Here is a 25,200-nt window from a genome sequence, read left to right as displayed (position 1 = left end):
AGAGCCTACAACTAAAAATAGGCGTACCAATAATACTTTTAAGAAATATCAACCCACCAAAGCTTTGCAATGGCACGCGACTTGCCGTAAAAAAAACAATGGAAAACCTAATAGAGGCCACAATCTTGACAGGGCCTTTTGAGGGTGAGGCTGTTCTTATTCCTTGCATTCCCATGATTCCAACGGATCTGCCTTTTCAATTTAAAAGATTGCTATTCCCAATTCGATTTGCATTTGCAATCACTATTAACAAAGCTCAAGGTCAATCATTAGAAAAATGTGGTATAGATCTTAATACTGATTGTTTTTCCCATGGACAATTGTACGTTGCATGTTCGAGGGTCGGTAAACCTGACAATCTATTTATATGCAGCGACAATTGGACAGCAAAGAATGTTGTATATTCGCAAGTTTTACGCAGTTAATTTGTATTGTATCTATCTATCTATCTATCTATATAAAAACGAGTTGTGTGTATGCATGTTTGTTTGTTTGTAAAAAGAGCGTTTGCATATGACGTCATTATTAGTACATAAGGCTTTGTATATGCACAGACAATGGGAAAGCCAAGAATGTTGTATATTTGCAAGTTTTACTTAGTTTGAAACACATTTATAAATCTATCTATATTCAAAGGTGGGACACAGGGACACAACTACAATGGTGCGTAACTAATATGGCGTGTAACGACTTACGCGTGCGGGGGAGGCTTGGGGGGGGCGCGAAGCTCCCCACCAACTAGGTGTTGGGGTGGTGCGAAGCGCCACCCCAACAGCTAGCATATATATAAAAATAAGTTGTCTGTGTGTGTGTGTGTCGAGTGACGTCATGTTTGTGTGTCGACCGACGTCATATTTGTCGACTGACGTCATTATAAGGATTGAGCTGTATGCGTCATGAAGTTGTTTGTTGACTGACGTCATGTTTGTCAACTGATGAAATTACATACCGGGACACAGGGAATATAAATGACGACCGGGAACCTCAAAGAGAAATTACAAACTGGGACACCCGGACACAAATCACGACCGGGACACAGGGAATATAAATGACGACCGGGACATAGGGACATAACTACAACGGGGACGCTGGGGGCACAGGCGGGATATATAAATGACGACTGGGACACAGGGATTGTTTGAATAGAAATTACAGACCGGGACACAAATGACGACCGGGAAACTGGGACACAGAGAATATAAATGACGACCGAGACACTCAAAGAGAAATTACAAACTGGTACAACGGGACACAAATGACGACCGGGACACAGGGAATATAAATGACGACTGGGACACAGGGACACATCATTAGAATAATGAGGTATAGATCTGAATACAGATTGTTTTTCCCATGGACAATTTTATGTTGCATGTTCAAGAGTCAGTAAACCGGACAATCTATTTATATGCACAGACAATGGGACAGCGAAGAATGTTGTATATTTGCATGTTTTACGTAGTTAAAAACATATATATATATATATATGTCTATCTAACTATCTCTATTCACAGGTGGGACACAGGGACACAACTACAATGGCGCGCAACTACTATGGCGTGTAACGACTTACGCGTGCGCCACCCCAACAGCTAGTAGATACATATAGAAGATAGATATCTGTCTCTATTCACAGGTGGGACACAGGGACACAACTACAATGGCGCATAACTAATATGGCACCGGGGGGCACAGGGGGATATATAAATGACGACGGGGACACAGGGAATGTATATATATATATATATATATATATATATATATATATATATATATATATATATATATATATATATATATATATATATATATATATATATATATATATATATATATATATATATATATATATATATATATATATATATATATGTGTATATGTATATATGCATATATACTAGATGTTAGGGTGGCGCTTTGCGCCACCCCAACACATAGTTGGTGGGGGTGCTTCGTGCCCCCCAAGCCTCCCCCGCGCGCGTAAGTCGTTACGCGCCATATTAGTTACGCGCCATTGTATTTGTGTCCCTGTGTACCACCTATGAATATAGATAGATTTATATATGTGTTTTGAACTACGTAAAACTTGCAAATATACAACATTCTTGGCTTTCCCATTGTCTGTGCATATACAAAGCCTTATGTACTTATAATGACGTCATATGCAAACGCTCTTTTTAAAAACAAACAAACATGCATACACACAACTCGTTTTTATACAGATAGATAGATAGACAGATACAATACAAATTAACTGCGTAAAACTTGCGAATATACAACATTCTTCGCTGTCCAATTGTCGCTGCATATAAATAGATTGTCAGGTTTACCGACCCTCGAACATGCAACGTACAGTTTTCCATGGAAAAAACAATCAGTATTAAGATCTATACCACATTTTTCTAATGATTGACCTTGAGCTTTGTTGGTGGTGATTGAAAATGCTAATCGAATTGGGAATTGCAATCTTTTAAATTGAAAAGGCAGATCCGTTGGAATCATGGAATGCGAGGAATAAGAACAGCCTCGCCCTCAAAAGGCCCTGTCAAGATTGTGGCCTCTCTTACGTTTTCCATTGTTTTTTTTTACGGCGAGTCGCGTGCCATTGCAAAGCTTTGGTGGGTTGATATTTCTTAACAGTATTATTGATACGCCTATTTTTAGTTGTAGCACGTGTGGTGGAAACCCTGAAAGATCCACGGAATTTAAAAATTCAGATGGATAATTAACCGCCTCATTTGGTTCCAAAACTGTGTCGACTGACTTGTAAAGGACTGCCTGGTCTCGAATCTTGGCTAAAACAATATTTTTGATTTCGTGGACGTCTATATTTTTGGGTGCAAGAATCGTTCTTTCACTTAGCCATTTATTATTTTTATAATTGTTTAGAATATTCGGAAATACTTTTTCAATCAATTCATTTTTGGACGTCACTAAATTACAGAATTCAGCAGGTAGTTGAGTACGTCCTGAAATTGAGTCTACTGGGAGCTTTCCGTTTCCAATTGCCAGCAATTGATCTGAAAATGTTTGACCAGAATCATCGTTTTGCAATCGGACACGCATATTTGTAGTTAATTTTAACGTTTTTACGTGTGCCCATAAATTAGAATTTTTCAGGCAAGCATGCATTTCGTCTGCAGGGGTTGATCTAGGTATTATAGGTAATGTTTGCCTGAAATCTCCCGCAATGTCAGAATCAGTTTTATCACAAACGTTTTACCAGTACCTCGTGGCGCATCCAAAAAGTAAATTTCTCCAACGTTGTTATCGACACAATGCATTATCGTATCATAAATGTCTTTTTGTTCCGACGTTAACTTGGAAATGTTATGTTGTACATACAACAATAGATCACTCGTACTGTAACTTTGTTCACGATCCAATTCTACACATGTCGAAACAGCAGCAGTACGATTAGGTGAAGGCATTCCCAAATCCTGAAGAGGTTTGTTTGCCATACATACGCACAAATCTTCTATAATAACTAAAGTGTAGTTATAAATTTCTGATGTAAAATCAAGTCATATCTGACGTCTCTAACCGTTTTCGATGGAGTATATCTTCGGACGTTTTCGATTTATATTTTCCCCATAACCCTGTAGGAGCTGAAGGAGAGCAAGTTGTTAGAATGATTCCAAACAATGCACGGATTTGACTTGGAGTTGAGGTTTCGCACGCGTCATTGATGCAGTTATCCCAGTGTTGGTCATTCTCCAATAAATTCAGAGCTTGACATGCACTACGGTAAGTGTCATGTATAGTACCGTTTACAGTTCTCAAATACTCAAAGGACGTCGGACCGGGTACATTCACCAAAAGCAGGCGTAGAAAGAAGCATTCATGTTGATTGGGGTGAACGGTGTAGAGTCTTCCTATCGTGGTATCTTTGAAGATGGTAGGTTGGCCGTCGACTGACTTACCCTGTTTTCGACGTTCAAATACTTTATTTTTAGTATTCCACGTGTAATACGCACTTCAGTATACAGCAGTTTTTTTTTGCAAAAGAATCATTTTTGCATAGCGAAAAGAAAGCAGTTAACTTTGTATCCGGTGGATTCAGGGCTCTTTGTTGCACGTTGGATTCCGAAAAATAAACACGTTGACCATTCTGTAAATGTACCGCTAAGTGAACAACAGCTGGACTACGTTCATGTATTGGAAATGAAAGAATTCGCCAAACAGCTTCATTACTGTTTATGTATCTTCCAGCCTGATATTGTATGATTTCGTCGATGTCTTTGATTTCGGACTGCAAGCCAAAAACTGCCATGTCACTGCCTTTGTTGACGTACTTACATATATATTTGATTGCCTTTACGGAGTTACAGTATTCAACGTTTATGTGTGCATTAAATGTTTTTGATAATAATGGGGAATATGGAACAACCCACTGGTTATCTACTTCGATGGTGGTACCGTTACGCTTCTTTATTATTGCTGTTTTACCGCCATCTTCAGTAGATCTTCTTCTATATTGTGGGTAACCATCATTGTCAGTAATTGTGTTGGGTACTAAAAGTCGAGGATATTGCTTTGTGCACCTTCCTTTGGCCATGCATGGTGAATTTTCGTTCAGGGCACTGCAAGGTCCATGTATCATATTTTTTACAACAATATCATATAACCTCTTATCGACATTTTCATCAGGTATTTCAGCGGAAATCACATCATCAATTTTGTTAGAAGTAATTTTATAATGTAGGCAGATTAGTATATGGGCGTGTGGCAATCCTCGTTTTTGCCATTCCACTGAGTACATCCAGCATCGCACTGACCCAGGTTGCTCTTGTGATTCCTCGGCACGCTTTCTTTTGGTGATTTCTCTTTGAGACGCAAGCCTAATTTCACGCTGTTGTTGTTATTCCTCGGCACGCTTTATTTTCTTACTTTCTCTATCAGCCGCAAGCCTGTTTTCTTGCTGTTCTTGTGATTCCTCGGCAAGCCTTCTTTTTTTACTTTCTCTTTTAGCAGCAAGTCTGGTTTCGCGTTGGTCTGGTAGTTCCTCCGCACGTTTTCTGTTCTTACTTTCTCTATCAGCCGGAAGCCTATTTTCTTGCTGTTCTTGTGATTTCTCGGCACGCTTTCTTTTCTTACTTTCTCTATCAGCAGCAAGTTTTTTGGCATGACTCTTTGAGCAGCTTCCTCGGCTGTTGCCATTGTAGGTTCTTCAGTCATTTTACAATTAAACATTTTTTCGTAAACGAATGTCTTAAATACCTTTAATGTTATGAATCGTCATAACAAACGTGACGACAACTAACTTCATGACGACATGACATGATTCCATGACCTCACTCGACAGACACACATACAACTTATTTTTATATATAACTAGCTGTTGGGGTGGCGCTTCGCGCCACCCCAACACCTAGTTGGTGGGGCGCTTCGCGCCCCCCCCAAGCCCCCCCGCGCGAATAAGTCGTTACGCGCCATTGTAGCTGTGTCCCTGTGTCCCACCTGTGAATAGAGATAGATATAAATATATATTTTTAACTACGTAAAACATGCGAATATACAACATTCTTCACTGTCCCATTGTCTGTGCATATAAATAGCATTTATATTCCCTGTGTCCCGGTCGTCATTTGTGTCCTGGTGTCCCAGTTTGTAATTTCTCTTTGAGTGTCCCGGTCGTCATTTATATTCCCTGTGTTCCAGTGTCCCGGTCGTCATTTGTGTCCCGGTGTCCCGGTCTGTAATTTCTATTCAAACAATCCCTGTGTCTCAGTCGTCAATTATATATCCCGCCTGTGCCCCCGGCGTCCCCGTTGTAGTTGTGTCCCTGCGTCCCGGTCGTCATTTATATTCCCGGTTGTGATTTGTGTCCGGGTGTCCCAGTCTGTAATTTTTCTTTGAGGTTCCCGGTCGTCATTTATATTCCCTCTGTGTCGGTCGTCATTTGTGTCCCGGTCTGTAATTTATCTTTGAGTGTTTTTTCTTTTTAGTTTTTTACATTTTTTCAGTTTTCTTTTTCTTCTTTATTTTTCAGCGTCACTATGAAGTACATATCGCCTAACCTTTGTTTTTTAACTTAAATCTGGTAGGCATTGATGACCTTATCCAAGTCAAAATCCCAAACCCAATCATCATCGCTATCATTTTAAGTTTTGATATGTTTTGTCTCTCGCTTTCCAGTCGGATTTTCATCTAACTGCGCGGTTTTGCGTTCTTTAGCCGCAAGCCTGTTTTCTTGCTGTTCTTGTGATTCCTCGGCACGCTTTCTTTTCTTACTTTCTCTATCAGATGCAAGCCTGTTTTCTTGCTGTTCTTGTGATTCCTCGGCACGCTTTCTTTTCTTACTTTCTGTATCAGCAGTAAGTTTTTTGGTATAGACTCTTTGAGCAGCTTCCTCGGCTGTTGCCATTGTAGGTTCTTCAGTCATTTTACAATTAAACATTTTTCCGTGAACGCATGTCTTAAATATCTTTAATGACGTCACCGTCAAAGCAAAAATGACGACAACTAATTTCATGACGTCAGCCGACACAGAAACATGACGTCACCTGATCCACAGACAGACAGACAGACAACTTATTTTTATATATATAGATACGTCAGTTGACAAATATGACGTCAGTCGACACACAAACATGACGTCAGTAGACAGACACACAGACAAACAACTTATTTTATATATTTATCTATCTATCTATATATATAAAAATAAGTTGTCTGTGTGTGTGTTTGTCTGTCGAGTGACGTCATGTTTGTGTGTCGACAGACGTCATGTTTGTCGACTGACGTCATTATAAGGATTGAGCTGTATGCGTCATGAAGTTGTTTGTCGACTGTCGTCATGTTTGTCAACTGATGAAATTACATACCGGGACACAAATGACGACCGGGACACAGGGAATATAAATGACGACCGGGAACCTCAAAGAGAAATTGCAGACTGGGACACCCGGACACAAATCACGACTGGGACACAGGAAATATAAATGACGACCGGGACATAGGGACACAACTACAACGGGGACGCTGGGGGCACAGGCGGGATATATAAATGACGACCGGGACACAGGGATTGTTCGAATAGAAATTACAGACCGGGACACAGGGAATATAAATGACGACCGGGACGCTCAAAGAGAAATTACAAACTGGGATACCGGGACACAAATGATGCATGTTCAAGAGTCAGTAAACCTGACAATCTATTTATATGCACAGACAATGGGACAGCGAAGAATGTTGTATAGGAATGTTCTGACCATTACTTCCCTGGAGTGAAGTCAATGCTTGCGCTAGAACTCAAGTGTTTTGGTGTAGCTGTAGCAGGCGCAACTGAAGCTCGCCTTATAGGCAACATCTCTGAACACATTGGTAAAGGTTATCACCTAATCTGGTCAAGTGATCAGAGAACCAAAACTAATAGAGTCACACTTGTGCTAGACTCTCAGACCAGGAGGTGCCTCCTTTCTTACAAGCAAATATCAGACAGGATAATAACAGCACAAACATGGAAAGTGGACCATCATTGTCTGCTACGCCCCAGCAAATCAAGCCTCAGATGAGATGAAAAATCGTTTTTATGCCCAGCTGTCTAGCATCCTATCAAAAGTATCCGCTCATGATGTTTTAACCCTTCTTGGCAACTTTAACAGCACTGTCAGAGATACAGACGGCGTTTGGAACAATGTTCTAGGACCTGTAACACCTGACTGCTTGAACAACAACGGGCTAAGGCTCCTTCCTCTGTGCAACATGTACTATCTTGTGATCAACAACACCCTTTTCACAGGAAAGAAGTTCACAAATATACTTGGAATAGCAATGATGGACAAACAAGAAAGATGTTAGACTACATAACCATTTCCTGATGCTGATTGCCAAACTTACAGAAGTGTAGAATTGGGAAACACCAACCACAGGCTTGTCGTCTCTAACCTTAGACTGCGCCTGAAAGCCCAGAAAAGTGATCACCGTCCCCCCAAATTAGAACTGAACAAGCTCGCAAACTCCAACACGTGCCAGGTCTATGCTGTCTCCATCTCAAACCGTTTCGACTGTCTTGGGGCGAATTTCAGAATCTGAAAAAGCATGGCAACTCTTCAAGGATGGTGTATTGCTTTTGGCTGAAAGTACTTTTGGTCGTCTGAAGCCCAGAAAAAAGTCCTGGATATTACAGGAAACTCTAGATGTTATTCATCAGTGTTGCAAAGCACGCCTAGCGAAGGACATGGTTACCTACAGAGGTCTAATCAGCATAAGAAATAAATTCCTCCACAGAGACAGAAAGCTGTTCACCAAGAAAAAGACCACCGATCTCGAGGAGGCCGCCAGAAAGGGTGACACATGCACTCTATACAAACACCTTCGGGATCTTACTGATGGAAAGCCATCCTCTCTAGGTCCTATGATATCTAATGATGGAAATATTCTCACTAACGAAAGCACTCAGCTGTCTGCCTGGAAGAATCACTTCTAAACCTCGACTATGTTAACCAGACCGACCTTGTCCTTCTTAAAGTTGCATCCATCACCCCTGAGGCCGCGTGTGAAAGTGTGCAACACCCTTTCACCTCTACAAAAATCCTGAAATCTCTGAAACGGATGAAAAAAAACCGAGCCCCAGGAGTCTGTGGTTACCCTGCAGAACTGCTGAAACATGGTGAGGCAGCGACCCTTCTCTAGCTCCATCTACTGTTCTCCATAGTATTTCATACAGAACGGATTCCAAAAGACTGGTGAGTGGGCATCGTTCTGCCTCTCTGGAAATGGAAAGACAGTCGCAGAATCTGCTCCAACTATCGTGGCGGCAAATCATCTCTGTGCGCGGGAATCTCTTCGTTATGACCTTCCTGGACCGCTGTACCACTTTCCTCAGAAGCCAACAAAGAATCCAACAGACTGGCTTCATGCCAGGAAGGTCCACTGTGGAGCAAATATTCACAATGCAGCAGCTGATAGAAAAGACTTGAGAATTCCAACAAAAAGCATATGTTGTCATTGTGGATTTCAAGGCTGCTTTCAATTCTGTTGACCAGCAATCACTCTGGCTCATACTGAAAACAATGGGACTACCAGTGAAGTACTGCACCCTTTTCGAGCGGCTCCACAAAGGGACTGATAGCTGCATGCAAGTCAATGGTAGACGCAGTTCATCTTTTGACATCAATACTGGAGTCCGTCAAGGCTTTACTGCTATTTAGCAGCTTGTTTTATTCTGTCAAGGCTTATTTTATAATCATGCATAATGCTAGTATTAAAATGTTTTCAAACTGATAATTAATCCCTGAAAAAGTAGATAATTTCGAATTCGTCCTGATGGAAGATCTAAAGTATCAAGAATGAATTGTATTGTCAGCATTCTATTCTAAGGTGAGGCCTTTTGTTGTAGGGATGGTCCCCATGATAAGTCAACCCTTGCAATAAGTGTCTCTATTACCTGTGTAATTTTTATGATTGCATGTCTCTTTTGGAACGATTGCCTCACCACGCAGCCTCTAAAACTGGAAAGTTTCATGTATGGTTTTTGATACTTAAAATCAATTGCATGCATTAGAAATTTCACTATATAATTTTGACCCTGCTTCACTCAAAGTTGTCGTTTTATGCCACAAAATGGTGGAAAATGCTACTTTTCTATGGCACAATCTTTGTTACTGATCCATAATATTTGGTGGGTAACTTTAGACTTTGTAAATTGCTCACCTTTTTCTTAGTTTTGGTTAGTATTAGCAAGATCTGAAAAAAGGTATTCTTGTCAGATTTATTTGTTTAAAAAACAAAAAAACAAGCAAAAAGCCATTTTGAATTTTTTTTTCTTTTGGCAGGAAAGAGCATAGTTGCTCTATGCTCTTATATATATATATATATATATATATATATATATATATATATATATATATATATATATATATATATATATATATATCATGAAAAGAGAAATCACTAATGGAACAGCACAAACACATAAAAAAAAAAAAAAAGAGACAGAAGGAGAAAAGGAAGACTGTTTTCCTAAATTAGTGATTAATATAGACCAGCACTTGAATGAGGCCTTAACCCTACTCATCCATACAATCACATAGGTCAAACAGCATAACCAAACACAATCAACCATAAAGAATAATCCATGGACAGGCAGTCATGTCGTCAATAAGTATAAGTATAGATAGGACACTCCAAAATCTCTTCTTTTCTTTTTTTTCTTTAGTGGCTCAATTTTACATATGAGAGAATTTTCTGGGGAGGATTTCCCGCCGGAGGGAATATGACAGGAGGTGGAAGGGGGAACTCATTGGACGCCCACTTTATATAATAATTAATAAGAGGCAAGATATCCATCACTTTTAAATTTGAAAGTAGGACATCCTTAAAACAGAAAGCTCTTACCTCAAGACAGATAAATGTTCTTAATAATCTTCAACAAAATTTAAAATTATTCCAGGGAAAATGGAAGCGCAAAATAGAAGCTCTTCAGTGCTATAATGAGACGAGGTGTATCATGTTATTCCAAAGCCGATTCTGCTTCAAAACTCTCAGTTTCCAAATTTGTTCTGCCCTTTCTTCTAATTCCAAAAATGTTTTGTTCTGCTTCAAAACTCTCAGTTTCCAAATTTGTTCTGCCCTTTCTTCTAATTCCAAAAATGGTTTGTTCTGCTTCAAAACTCTCAGTTTCCAAATTTGTTCTGCCCTTTCTTCTAATTCCAAAAATGTTTTGTTCTGCTTCAAAACTCTTAGTTTCCAAATTTGTTCTGCCCTTTCTTCTAATTCCAAAATAGATTTGAACTATGTAAGTCGATTTCTCAAAATAAGGAAACAAATAATAGCCAAAAATGTTGAGGCGTTTTGGTATTAACCTTAAACTATCCTTACTATTGCGAAATTTATTATGAACTTGATAATTTTATAAAAGCTCCACTCCTTGTGTGGAGGAATGTGGGGTCACCCCCACCTGTGTTTTTCTTTGTCTGATGTACCTTTCCTTGAGGTTTGTGCAAAAAAGTTTTACTAATAAGTTAGTAGAGATTCAAATTAATCAGACTTGTTAAATGCCAAAGTAAGGTCTATGATAAGAGTTTTTATGTAGAAACTGCACCTAAAGTATGTCTGAGTTTAAACTGGCCACTTCATGGGAGTGTATGCTTTTACCCGAAAGAGTTTATTCATTATTCGGACTGGTTAATTTACTGGAAGGATAGTTTACGATTATTGTAATTTACAAAAACAGTATATCTTGCAGTATCAAAGGTCAAATTTGCCACATCATGAGATGGCCTACATAGAACCTCAGAGGGTTATTCATAATTCAATCTGGTAAATTAAAAAAAGGAACTTCAGGGGATATGCGTTTCTGAAGTCAAATTGCAGTGATCTAATTCGTTTGGGATTATATTCTAGCTTAGGTAAATCTGATTTAGGAAAAGAAAACAGTAATGGCTACAGAGTGCTGTAGTTTTGTAGCCATAACAATCTATTTATAATCAATATAGTATTTGGCACTAAAATGGCAAATAAATTAACATGGTAGTCACGTGATGCCTCTGGAGGAACTGAGGTAAAGTAAGTCGAAATATAAGCTTGAAATACTAACATCTCTAGTTAGTATATTCTTTCGGACCTGCCATCCACATTCAAAGTAAACCACGGTATTACATTCGTCATTATTCTCCCAGCATGTTGCGAGCAAGTTTTTGATATTAAGGCTATTTTGGCAGGTCAGAATTTTGGTAGTTGCATGTCAATATTTTCCTCTCTCATTCTTATTAATGTTACTCTTCTCGTTTGACAAATTTAAATAGTAAGCTGGGAAGACTGCGGGACCTATTAGCACGATTTAACCGAATCAATATTTACCAAGTCACCAAAAATTTTGTGGGTGAATATCTCCTCTTTCCTCTTGAAGTTAAACCTCTGTTCACAATATCAACGGCACCAAGGCAGTAAATATCTTGTGACTGAGAAATGCCCAGCCAGGTTTCAGTTCAGTTCCTTTTTCTTGTAAATATAAAACACTGTACTCTAGCTCAATCACAATCAAACTAACAAAACAAAGAACTTCAATTATTGATAATTTGTTTTCCCTCTAGAAGCAATCTTGTTGAGGGAGCACAAATTAGAACAAAAAATATAGGAAATTCTATAGTCCTCTTACTTCTTGCGGACGGGTCAGAAAGAGTAGAAAATGGGTACCTCAAAATGTCAATCAGATGTCGTAAGGGGTAAGGAAAGGACCAGATATCACGAACAGTTTTAGGACAGGGGCTGGCTGGTTTCCAATCAGTTTCATCTTATAAAAAAAGGGCTAGAATTCTCAATTTTCGATCGAATGAGTATCCTCTGAAGTTTCTACTGCCACGAGGGGGAATTGGGGTTGGGTACAAGGAAGAGATAGAACTAATAGTATTTGACCCTAAAATGGCTAATAAGTCAACATGATGGTCACGTGATGGTAAGACAGCTAACCTTAAGGGTATATAGGAGTGCTGTTATCGATCTTAAAAGTAAAGATCACGATCTAGTAGTGTCTAAGGTTAAATTAAAATTGACTTTAGAAGTGTAACTACCGCCTGGGAAGCTATAATGTTAGTAGACTCCGGGATGAGAACTTGATAGAAAGATTTGAGGAGCAGTTGAATGCTAAACTGGAAAGTTTAAACTTAGACAATGTAGAAGATGAATGGAATAGCATTAGGAAAATAATTTGTGAAGTTTCTGATAGTGTCTTAAAGTTAGGAAGTTAGGAACGCAGCTAGGAATATTAGTGAAAAAGCTTTATGTTTAATAGAGAGGAGAAGGAATGTGTACAAGAATTATCTTAGTGACAGATCAAATGAAAATAAAAGGAATGTAAAGAAAGTGGAGAAAGCATTAAAATATGAACTAAGGAGGTGTGAGTGGAGGCCAAGGATAAAATTGCCGAGGATCTGGAAGATGCAGCTAGACGGCATAATAGTAAAATATGCTACTGGCATGTTAATAAATTGAGAGGGATTAGTCAATCCAGACCTATCCCAGTTAAATATAGGAGCGGGGCCACAATTAATGACGACGATAGAGTTAAAGAGAGACGGGTGGAACATTTTGAAAATATGCTAAACCGAGATACAGTTGCAGGAAATAATATAGAGGAAAATGAAAAAGTTTGTGATACCTTGGATGTGAAGGAAGATTTGTTTTGCAAGGAAGGATTAGCGACAGCACTAACATGACTAAAAAAAATCTTCTTAATTCTTGCGGACGGGTCAGAAAGAGTAGAAAATGGTTACCTCAAAATGTCGACCAGATGTTCTAAGGAGTAAGGAAAGGACCAGATATTAAGAACAGTTTTAGGACGGGCTGGTTGGTCTTCAATCACTTTCAGCTTATAAAAAGGACTAGAATTCTCAGTTTCTGATCGAATGAGTATCTTCTGAAGTTTTTACTGCCACGAAGAAGGAATTGGGGTGGGGTACAAGGAAGGGACAGAACTAATTAATTTATTTTGTTCCGTTGTAGGAGTAATATTTCGGATTCTAACTCTAAATGCTTTCAACCATTGCTCTCTGTAAATTCGTTTTTGAAAATTTATGTTAGAGTACCTACTATCTAATATTTAAAGAAAATTAGAAAATGTTAAGGGATCGCTTTCTGTGTCCCCCTCTCTATGCCACTGTGCTGCGGTTAGACTTGAAATAAATCAAAATTACATATGAAAACTGCGGCACCTGTCTTGAAATTTCGGGAAGTGGTGGCGTTTCTGTATCTCAGTGTGAAATCACATTGGGATTTCAAGTTTTACATTTTATGAGAACTAAGAATTGTGCTACGCATTTTGGGCATTATATAAATCGTTCATGAGCTTAAAGCAATTCAAAACTATGATGGAAGTTCCAAGTTCTTTTATCACAAATATAGGCTAAATGACAGGAGAAGTTGGAGAGAGTTTCTTACTCCCTCTTGATAATACAATGTCCAATTTTTTTTAAGCCTCAGAACCTTGGCCCGAAGATGTAAGGCTATACCAGCCTTATGAAACAGAACAAATTTTGATCAACGATATTGCATCAAGTTTAACTGTCAAAGCTTTCATGAAAATGTGTGGACTTCAGATACAAGTTGAGATGAGAGGCAATGCAGAAGACATGTCGCCAAATGGTAATTTTTTTTTTGTTATAAAATAAAATTGCCTTTATTTTGGCACAAGAACGTCGTGTACAGTGATTTTCAGTATGCTAAGTATTGACATGGGAAGGTAGTCTTTTACAAACAAAAATGACGAAGCTTGGGTGCTTTGCCAATTCCAGCTACTGTTTTATTGAAAACAAAATTCTTTGATCTTTTGAATGCGCATCTAAGAAAATTGCCATTGTAAATTTTTATTTGGGTGCGAATAGGAAAATATAATTTCATTTAAATATTTATTTGTTGATCTCAGAATTGAGAAGAAAGGTGTCCGATTCTGATCTGAAACAGAAGTAAACCGTATATTTCCCCAACGGGAATATTTTTTTTCATCATGCATCCCAATTTTCAGCTTCCGAAGTAACAATAAATATTGGGAATATATTTTTATTTTGTAGCTCTTTTTCCATTCTTATGCTACGAAAGGAAATCCCGTCCGCGGGGTCTTATATTGGTATTAATGTAGACTTTCAGTGACTTCGCCAAACCAGGGCCGTAACTGCAAACAGTATTGCTGGTTGACCTTCAAGAGAGGACCCATTGAATACATTTTAGCCAAGTTAACGAAAAATGAGAAAGGGTTAGTGTTTTTGGTCCATTTGTCTATAATCTCTGAAAAAGTGATTAATCTCTTGATTGGGATGTGTATCCCAATCCAGAAATAATAACTTGTGCCAGTTGTAGGTATAATTTCCTTTTCTATTTAGAGTCACTAAAAAGGACTCTTCGTCCTTTTTTCCTTGGCTAAAATAACAGAAAACGAAGAATAGAAAAATGTTGCCATGCTAAACTTAATAATAAAGAAAAATAATGGAATTAAAACTGTATGTCAACAACTACAACGAAGGTAGGCAGAACAAAGAGATTAGCTGAACATTTCATGCCATCGAGCTTCCATTACTGCCAGAGAAATCACCGCCATTCTAATGGGTACATGTGATGATAGAATAAATTTGAACAAACCCAGAAATCCCTACGAGGCACAGATGTTGAAAGGGAAGGGAGTAATGGCCTTCCTTGAAAAGAAGAAGACAATTGAAAAATGTATAAATTGGAGAATGAAAATTAATACCATATAAATCTTGACAAAATAAAACGCATGGTAGTAACCCCCCCCCCCTGGGATTTACTGGTCGCGCTCATGCAACCAGCTCTCCCAAATTTTACTCTGTGGCTGGCAAAAAAGGAAACATAATCAAATGCATTCCCTTCCGACCACTCGCATTCAGTCTCAGGAACTTCTCTTCCTAACGATTCTTGACGTTGCTGGGCCATCAGCCCAATCTGAGCGTTATAGAAAGACAAATGTGTCTTTGTAGTCCCTTTGCAAGGCTTTATACCCAGGAATGGAAGGAAAAAAATTGTGGTAAATTCTGTATGTTTTAAGTTTCACATCATTATTCACTAAGTGTTTATGCTTGTTTCAATTTCATTTATTCATATGCAGCAATAAGGTCTATTTCAAGTTTGATTTGGTTATTTATGATGATTTCTGTTCATTTTAGGTTTCATTAATAACTTATTGTAATTTCTATTTGTCTTAAGCTCAACTTAGTTTTTCTTTTCAGTATTTTTGCTTAAGAACTAAAATGTTGGGATGACACAAATAGTTCTTTGGTTGATTCATGACGTCCCCAGATACATATGTATTGGACTTTTTAACAATTCTGAGCCATAGAGCTACCACCAAATTTTATCCGATGTTATTAGGGTTACAAGGGTGCCGAGGGATAAAAAGGGGCAAGAGAAGGGGGGAAGTGTTTGCATTCTTTGCTCATTTTACCACCTCTAAGTGGAGCACTAAATTTTTTATTTCTTATGGATTGAGCCCCCTATAAAGTTTCTACAACCCCCCTTCTATTCCAAGGGGTCTAGGAATAAAAATAATGCATCGAAGAAATTAGTCCACTAAATCAGTCAAAAGTACTGCACTGACACTTATAAAGATTTTTTTTCTAACTTTACTCTGCTGATGACCACTTCTCAGAGCTATAAGTGATTAGGTGTTCCCCATCCTCAAAGGTTTGGGACAACACTGCACTTACCCTGTAATATGAAATATCAGTTTAAAAGACAGATCGTGTTCGGAAATCAGGGTTTAGAAGAATTTAATTGCTGCAGAGGGTGTCCTTCAAGGTTTTAAATGCTCCTGGTCCTCCCAATTCCTGAATTATTGGTTACAAGAATCCTTTCGGTTAACCTGAAATAGACTTCGGTGCCTTCATAAAGTTTTTGATCAACTGCTATCAATAGCCTGCTATCCCCATAAATAATCGTACTTCCCATTTCTTCCTTAGTGCAGCTGCATCTCAGAGTGCCTTTGTCTTTCTCTTTCATCAGGGTGGCTGTAATATATGACTTGTCATTACAGGATTGAAAGCTGACCTTACAGAAGGAGTATAAGGAATTTAAATATGATTTTTTTTTCATTGCGAAGCTAATAAGTATTTTGATCAAGGTATAAGACGGCGAACCACTTAGAGGCTGGGGAATAATGAATATAATGAAGCCGAGAGGAAGTTAAACATTCACATGGAAGTTCGAATAAAGGAATAACTCCTGGACGATTGGTTTCTTGAATAAGATTTCTAGGTATATTGCAAGCTTCAGAAAGACGTTTTAAAATAGATGGGAAAGTGGTAATAAACATAGAGTTGGATTTTTCAAAGGCGCCAAACGAATGATACTTTCTAGCCAACTCAGTTACAGTCAACTAGCCGACTTCAGGATATTGACAAGCTCTCTGAGGGTTTAAGTCTGATCTGACTGATGGACTGAATAGGATCCGAATGTTATCATAAAAATGACGAAAGTAATCCGTAGAATGCTCAGGAAAAAGAGGGCCTAGTTTGAAGAGCCACGATAACATCAACCGTTAATTCAAGGATAACGAAATATACACATGCACATTATAAAGTGAATTCAGATCAAGCACCGACTAATTATTGGAAGTTTTTATTTTGTTGATAAGATAACCAATTCAATGATGATAACCAAGGGGGCTATCATAGAAAAATAACTACCTTCTTCCTTTGTTATAGTAGATCGACCAATTGTTTTGTCCCTTAAATGTTTTATGCGAGTCCCTAGTAAAAACCAAGGACCTCCTTGGCTCTTTATCTCACCCTCTCAAAATTTTTGGCGCATTTACCTAGGCTCTTCAATATTGCTTGGAGCTGCAAACATATTTTTTCTCTTTTTTAGGCAAACTTCCGTTTATTAAGTGTGGACAGTTTGTCATCGCAGATCTTGATCCAATAGTTTCGTTTGTGTTCTCTAAGGTACTCTATTTTATTCTTTTTTTTATGAATACCTGTCCAATAATTCTGGACTCAAACACTTTCAAACTAGTAAAACTCAATGTTACCTTATAAAGTCATAATTTTAAAATATGTATCTGAATTAAATTAAATTACTGCATCAAGGAAAATTGTAACTTTCTTATCATATCTCTACTCCCTTTATTAGCCAAACAAGTGTAATTAAAGATGTTTCAACTTTTGGCATTGAAGTTTCAGGATCAATATTTCTGAACCGATATCGAACCGAAATTTGATTATCTGTTTTGTTCAAAAACTTCAAGTTGTTTACCACATTTGCCCTCGGGGTTACTATCACCCCCACAGCTCCAACATTGACTTTATATTACTCTGCTATGATAAGTCAGCCCCCAGAAACACGAAAAAGAAATAAAATAAAATAACTTGTAAAAATAAATTCTGTAGGATATTTTACATCACATATTCAGTTTATATTTAATATTGTTTGAATACTCCCAAAATTTTTCTTTTCTTCATTATCTTTATTTGTCATACTTGCTTATCGGCTGCTGAATTTTGCACAAGGGGGAATTTTCCGGGGGGAACGTGCCTAGCATCTTGATTAGGATCCATGTTGGTATTTAATGATTTATGCGTTTGATATTTACAAACTTAAGGCTAATATTGCAGTATATAAGTGCAAAATCATTATATTCTATTAAAACTAAGAATATTGATTTCATAATTTACAAAAATCAGACTAGCTCCATTATTAAGAAATTTAATAAGTTGTTATTAACGACTGCTCTGCTTTAAGTCTATTCCTTTGGAAATTACTGGAAATTCAGTGAATCAAAAACGTACTATAGCCTTCTAGGACCTAAGCTTATTTTTAATAAGAATCTGTCGACATAAAATGGTTGTGATTTACTTAAAAAAAGCTATTTATGCTTTAAATCCGTTCTCTATTTTAATAGAAAACTACGTTTTCTTAATTCTTAAAATAATACTAGATAAAGTAAACGACTAAATAATGTTCAATCGTTTAAAATAAATAACATCGAGAAATTTGTACATGACTGAAACCTTCTTATAAAATTACTAAACGCTAAGTTACCCCCTCAATTTACTGACCCTCACAGACACGTACGCAGGATTTTTTTTTTGTTTGGGGGAGGGGCAAAACCTTCGAAACAGTAGATATAACGTATCACTTTTTTAATTAGTAACTGAATAAATGTAAGAAGCACGTGTATCAGAAAATACAGATTAACTTTAATCTGTAGAATTGTAGCGGATTGGGGGAAGAAGACTGAAGCCTCAAAAGTATGTTCTAGGCTCAGGTTATGTTCATAGCGATTTAGAACCAGTGATTAATCTAAAATATCCAACTGAAAGGGAAATTAACAGTGCAATATGTGTGCTGTGGGGGGGGGGGGTAGTTCTTCTATTGCGAAACGTCGATTTTAATGAAAAATGATAGTTTCCAAAAATTGATCCATTAAAAGCTGTACTTTATCCTGAAAAGGGGGGATAAACGCCCTAATATCAAGGATAATTCTATTTTGCTGTGGAAAGCAAACTCTCTTTACAATATAAATAACAGTACAATCGCTAATTACTTCAAAGAGGGTAAAAAGTTAGACAGAAAATGGGTTAATAATAGGGCAGTGACTTGACCGGATAATTGCATGCTGTAAAATTAAAAAAAAAGGCTTCACACATGTATCTAGATTCCTAATAAATGTCCTACTGTTGCCAGAAATCCCAAAAACCCATGGGGAAATTAAACATTTCACAAAATTTCGGGGGGGGGGGGCTGACGGCCCCCCCTGCGTACGTGGCAGGACCCCATATTGATGAAATGTTGCTGTATTGGATAGAATGTCCTCAGCCCCTCACCAGAGAATCAAAGACCAGGCAAGTAGGCTCCATCCTAGTTTTTTACTCGTATCTCCAATGACTGTTCTTCAATATTTAAGATCAATTATCCTCTGCCTAAATAAATGTATACATTTTTTTCAGGGAATCAGTCTTACAGATCATCTGGATGCTTCCCAGAAAGCTGATATGAGAGCCTATATGTCCCTAGTTAACAACATTCTTGGAAACGCCGAGGTCTGTCAAATATAAAATACTCTATTTAGAAGCAGTGGCGTTAATTCACAAAAAACTAGGGGGGGGGGTAGTCAAATCTAAGGGTGGTTGCCAATTTTGTCGATGAAAATATCCAAAGTATTCATTTTTTAATGAAAATATATCCTAAACAGGTGTTTTTTTAAATCTGGAGAGAAAGTATGTGCCAATCCGAACAGCCGCCCTAATTGACGCCGCTGTAAAGAAGAAGGGGATGATAAGAGTAAGACAGAAAGATCTTTTTTTTTGGCAAAGAATATTTATTTGAAAATTTTGCATTAAACAAATTAAAAATGAACATGTTTTTCAAAAGTGATAAATGAACCTCCATATCCAGATACTCTGATTAAGATGACAATGAGTCATGACGATGACCCTTGAGAGCAAAATTATCAAATTTGTAGAAAGCTGTTTCAATTTTTTTTTCTAATATTCCTATGGTTCTAATATTTTGACTTAAGAATACAATTTTGCTTTCATTTGATAGGTGACACTGAGCATTAGCTGCCTATCAGGTTATCCAATAGTTAGTTCCATTTCCAAAATAGTTTTTTTTCTTTTCAGCCTAAAATTTTTTCAGTAAGTTTGGATTGTTCTCTTAGGAAAAGTTGCAGCAATATCGTAACCGAACTTTGATGAAGTCGTCGATCTAAAATCCTTGAATCCGATGATCACACTTATGTCATCACAAATTGCATATTTCCTAGGGAACTAACACCTGAAGAAAATTGAGCTTTAAATTCTTTTAGATGCTGAGTTGGAACCAATCTGACCAAATCTCTTTTTTGTATTGCTTCCGACTTTAGTATAAACCCTTATGTTAAGTGTTAACTTTTTACGTTCAGAAGGATACATTCTAGAAAAAGACAATAATCAAAAATTATGTCTTGACAGACCAAGACGAAGTTTGTTCTTAAATGTATCTTGATGCTGGAGAATGAGCACAGTGTGATTGTATATGAACAGCAGCAAAAAGTCATAAACTCTCCATTAAAGATATTTGACACATATCAGTCTAGACCTCACTTCATGACTCCGCCTCTTCGCGTACGCGCAATTTTAACAAACTTTTCGCTATTGTTATATGAGCATGTCAGCATGCTCACTGTGCTTTGACTTCTTTGTTAAATTATGCCCATCGCACTCGTCGCGTACTTCATTTCACAACCCTAGACTTGTCTAAAGCATTTGACAGTGTTTGTCATACTCAAGCATGGACATCGTTATGCCAGAGAGGAGTAAATCGGTCGGTATTTCACTTGCTTCGTTTTTGGTACTCCCATTCTTACCTTCACCGTAAGTCATTTGATAATTCTTATTTTGGCCATATCCCTGTTCGTTGCGGAGTAAGACAAGGGGGAGTTCTTTCTCTGTGTAATTTTAATGCCTCTATTGAAGATGTTTTATCAAAAATATCGACTAAGTGCCAATTAGGACCATCTAGTATCTCATATCTGGCTTATGCAGATGACATTCTTCTGGTCAGTCAAACTGAGTCTGGTCTTGCCCGTTCAGTGAAGTTAGTTACTTCTACTCTCCGCGGTATCGGTCTGTAGCTAAATATTGACAAGTGCGAGTTTCTTGTTTTCAACGGTAATAATCTTTCAGAATCACTATACTGCGGTGGTTTTAGTATTCCTCGTGCTAAATCGTTTCGTTGGCTTGGCATAACAGTTTGCGATTCTATAATACTCTTCAATCTCGTGCTGTCAAAGATATTAGTGATAAGCTGAGGCTCGGTTACTCTAAGATTGTGACAAAGCGTGGAAACTATAGGAGGAGAGTGCTAACTCGGCTTTATTCAAATTTTTGTGATCATTCTGTACTCTTCTGCACTAGTATTCGGCCACTTCTCTTGACCGGTGATCTAAAACGTATTCATGTCTGTTTAAAAAGTATTGTGTGACAGATATTACTGGTGTTGTCGAAAAATTATGTGCCAAGCTAGCTATTAAAGCGCCTTATAGGCTAGGATGTTTTCATCGCCTTTTCCGTCTTTTTTATGTATGTGATCAACTTTGTTTCTTGTTTTTCTTTTGCTGTTTTTCTTTTGTATTTACTCTTCTCAACCTCTGTTTTGCAAGGTGGGTGATAAATAAATTATTATTATTATATATGCTTATACTGTGAGCACGAGCGAATACCATCATTAACATTTTACCACCAAAAGATTGGTGCAATAAAATTGAATGCCAACAACCAGTTTTTGCTGCAAGAATTGACTAAAGCTTGAATATTTTTTTTAGTGCGCTGATATAGCCAGGTTTTGCCTCCTGGCTATATCAATTTTTTTTTTTTTTTTTTTTATTCAACAACAGTAATTAACTCCCAAGTCCGCATTTATTGCATTCCAAGTATAGGTTAAAGTACCAGGGGTGGCATAGCAACTTCCCCCTCAAAGATGACCAGTTTGTAGAATAGCTTATAAAATCATATATTCTTGTCTTAGTGCTAAAGATTTGAATCATCTTTTCCTCGGCCGCTCCCCAATTATCTCTATTGAATAGATATGACTGTAAATGTCGCCTCTTACACATCTATGACAGTTATACAAATCTTAAAAGTCCAGGAAGGCCACTTCCTTACCCGAACTCCCTTTCTTTATATATTAACGCTACTACTTTTTGACGATTTTGCAGTCAATTTGTCCGCCTTAGAAAACCTATGTGATCTAATCAAAGAGGAACATCATATGATCCATTTGATTTCACAGATTGAAAAATTTATCAGACAGTTTGTGGTAACGAACTGCAAAATAAGAAGCAATAATAACAGCTAATAGTAAACAATACTAAAAAAAAAGGAATTTTTCTAACAATTAACAGATCAAAAGATTTGCCTTTTAATGCTGATTATAAATATATAAAGTTCATTAAGTTTTAATACCGGTGCTTTTTTTAAGTAAAAAAATCGAATTCGGCAACTATGCTGTGATAGAAATTAAAAAAAGAGAGAAAAAAATCTGGTGTTCTTTTTTTTCTTCTTCTTCGTCCTGCTACCCTTCATAAGCTAAGAGCCTGAGAAAATTTGTCTGATTTTCGACAAACGGGGAAAAACACGCCCAAAAACTCATATAACGTCGCTAAACACAACTTCATAAAAATTAAGTGATTCAAATTAGTTCCATCAAGCAATAATATAAATGTCCCTTTTAACCATTCGTCTCGTATAGACTACCTGAATTTGGAGGAACGAATGTGCCTCCGTGTGACATTACTTTCTTTTTGAATGAGAAGTTCAATATATAGTTTTTCGATACTTTTGAATTGATTGGCCATCTCAGAATTTTCAATGGATTGCAACTTGGTCCTCTTTAGAGTGAGATCATAGGTTGGTGCTATAAAATGGCAGAAAAGTCCACTTTTCCATGGTAAAATCATTGTCGTCCTCAAAATGAAACTAAAACTTTTATCATCCATTTGAATGAGTCCTCTCCCGGTTCTCTGAGACCTAAGTTGCATCTGATATGCTGGATCTAATAATGTGATTTTATTAAGATTACCGGCCTTTTTGGTGTTTTCCCATTTTTTGAAAATGAAGCAAATTTTCTCAGGTTCGTAGTTTTTGAACGCTAGCCGGATCCAGATGAATTGTGTATATTTGGAATCATCATAAAAGCCAATTCTTTTTATGTATCTATTGCTATCAAAATTTCCATGTTTAGTGTTTCGGTTACTATTGAATAGAGTCATTGCTTACTTACAGTTCGTTACCATGAACTGTTTGATATTAACATAATAGACGATTGTTTTTAAATCCCTTCTGAAGCTTTTCGGTTTGTAATTTTTGTGTAATAATGAACCGAATTGAAAGAACTAAATTGAAAATCACACAACAAACTTTCTGGGGCCCCCAAAGATGTGAACCTAGGATTTAGAAGCGTATCTTTCTTGTCTAATCTTTTCTTAATTTCTTACAGCTGTACGTTAGCTGGCTAGACAACTCTACCTTCACTGAAATCACTAAACCACGTTACGGATCTGTTTATCCCTGGCCATTGAAGCATGTTCTAACGTGGCAAAAGCAAAGGGAAATTAAAAAGCGTCTTACCGCCTTTGGATGGGCTCAAAAATCCCTGGATGAGGTATTTAAATAAATTTTGTTTGAGGATTACAAATAGTGCATTCCAGCTAAAGGCATAACGACAGTATTGATCATGATTCATCCTAACATAGGCCCTTTTGATTCATCTGATAAACAAATATCTGCGTAATAACGGTTCGTAAACACACTTTTATTAAACAAATTTCTCTTTCTTTGCAATGCACACAAAAGTCAACTGATTTACAACTGCCGTCTTAAGAAAAAAATCTTTGTAAAAAAAAATTAGGGTACGAAAACTATCTATATCTATTTTAATGATTGTTTTTATTATTTGACGCCAGTAGTGTCTGACTTATTCAAGGGGAGACCTGAGTCAGTATTTACCCGAAAAGATGGGAAAGTGAACTGAATTACCATGTCAAAACGCGTTGTAGCTATTCTATTAGAGAAAAAGGATGAGTATTATGACTTGCGTCCTCAGAAGGAGAAAACCGAGTTCATTTTCAAAATCAGAAATCTAAGAAAAACACAACATGAATGTTCTGTATTACGATATTACCCCTCCCCCAATATGAGGAATTGGACATTTACTCTGAAGATAAAAACAGAAGTGAAAAGCTTAAATATAATACTCAAACACTCCCCTTTATAATGCGTTATTCAGGTTTCTTCTTTCTACAATATGGTGGAAACGTCGTTACCTTAACCTTGATAAATATACGGCACTTATCAAAATGATAACGAGACATAATTTTTTTAAACAAAGGTTTTAATTTTCTTAAGGGATATCCTTGCACTGAATTCACATACTCAAATGGCATTACTTACTAGTTTATTGCTGCTGAACCGTTTTTAATCAGTTTAAGAAGTTCTGTATTTGAGTCCATATTAAAAATAAACTTATTACTGAAGGTTGGACTTGAGAAATGGTGAAAATATTTGCATTCTTCTGATGACATATCTATGGCAAGTCCTCCTTGCTGTAATTCAATAAATAGTAAGTTGACGATGGTATTTCGTTGACACTAGGCTACTCTAATTTTGTAGAGCACTTCTCTTCAAAGAAAATTGTTAAATAAATATAATATTTTTCCTATTTTTGAAAACAGATTATCGTGGTAATAGGCATTTTAACCCTGATATTCCGTTAAACAGAGGCCTAACTAGAGCCTCCGAAGGAATTTCAACTCGTAATTGCTACTATGTTTGAAAGTCGAAATATGTTTGTGTAAACCTTAAAGTATTAAAATATCAAATTATAATGGTTTAAGATGAATTTGTTACTACAGAAATTTCCCTAAATCAAAACTTCCTTAAATCAAAATGTCCCTAAATTAAAATTAAATCGAAAATAAAATTGGTAGGCCCCTGAGACAGCACTTTAAACATTGGTTTTGGGGTCGTTTATAAGTTGTAACCGAATTTGACTCCAGATATTTTTAATTTACCGACTTTGACTCCGACTACTGAAACTTTAAACATAATTGCTTTGACTCCGAGCTGAAATACTTAGCAAGCCATCATATTTATTTCATATTTCTCAGAAACAATATTTCTTCAGTAATGTCTTCTTTCATAGATGCCCAGAGATCAGATTTAATTAACTTCGGTGCTGAGAAGAGTCTTCAACACTGACTTGAGTGGG

At 37.1% G+C, this 25,200-nt stretch overlaps 1 protein-coding gene across 1 annotated transcript in view; it reads left to right on the top strand.

Moving 5' to 3' along the window:
• Positions 1 to 25,200, top strand: part of LOC136042357 (metaxin-2-like) — a 35,855-nt gene that overhangs the window by 6,237 nt on the left and 4,418 nt on the right. Inside the window, exons 2-5 of the mRNA XM_065727324.1 lie at positions 13,921 to 14,088; positions 17,320 to 17,396; positions 19,401 to 19,493; positions 23,431 to 23,595. Coding sequence (XP_065583396.1) covers positions 13,921 to 14,088; positions 17,320 to 17,396; positions 19,401 to 19,493; positions 23,431 to 23,595 — 503 coding nt within the window. The remainder of the gene's footprint in view (positions 1 to 13,920; positions 14,089 to 17,319; positions 17,397 to 19,400; positions 19,494 to 23,430; positions 23,596 to 25,200) is intronic.

The sequence above is a fragment of the Artemia franciscana genome, unplaced genomic scaffold, assembly GCF_032884065.1.
Source record: "Artemia franciscana unplaced genomic scaffold, ASM3288406v1 Scaffold_1171, whole genome shotgun sequence".
NCBI lineage: Eukaryota > Metazoa > Arthropoda > Branchiopoda > Anostraca > Artemiidae > Artemia > Artemia franciscana.
This window is presented reverse-complemented; position numbering and strand designations above follow the sequence as displayed.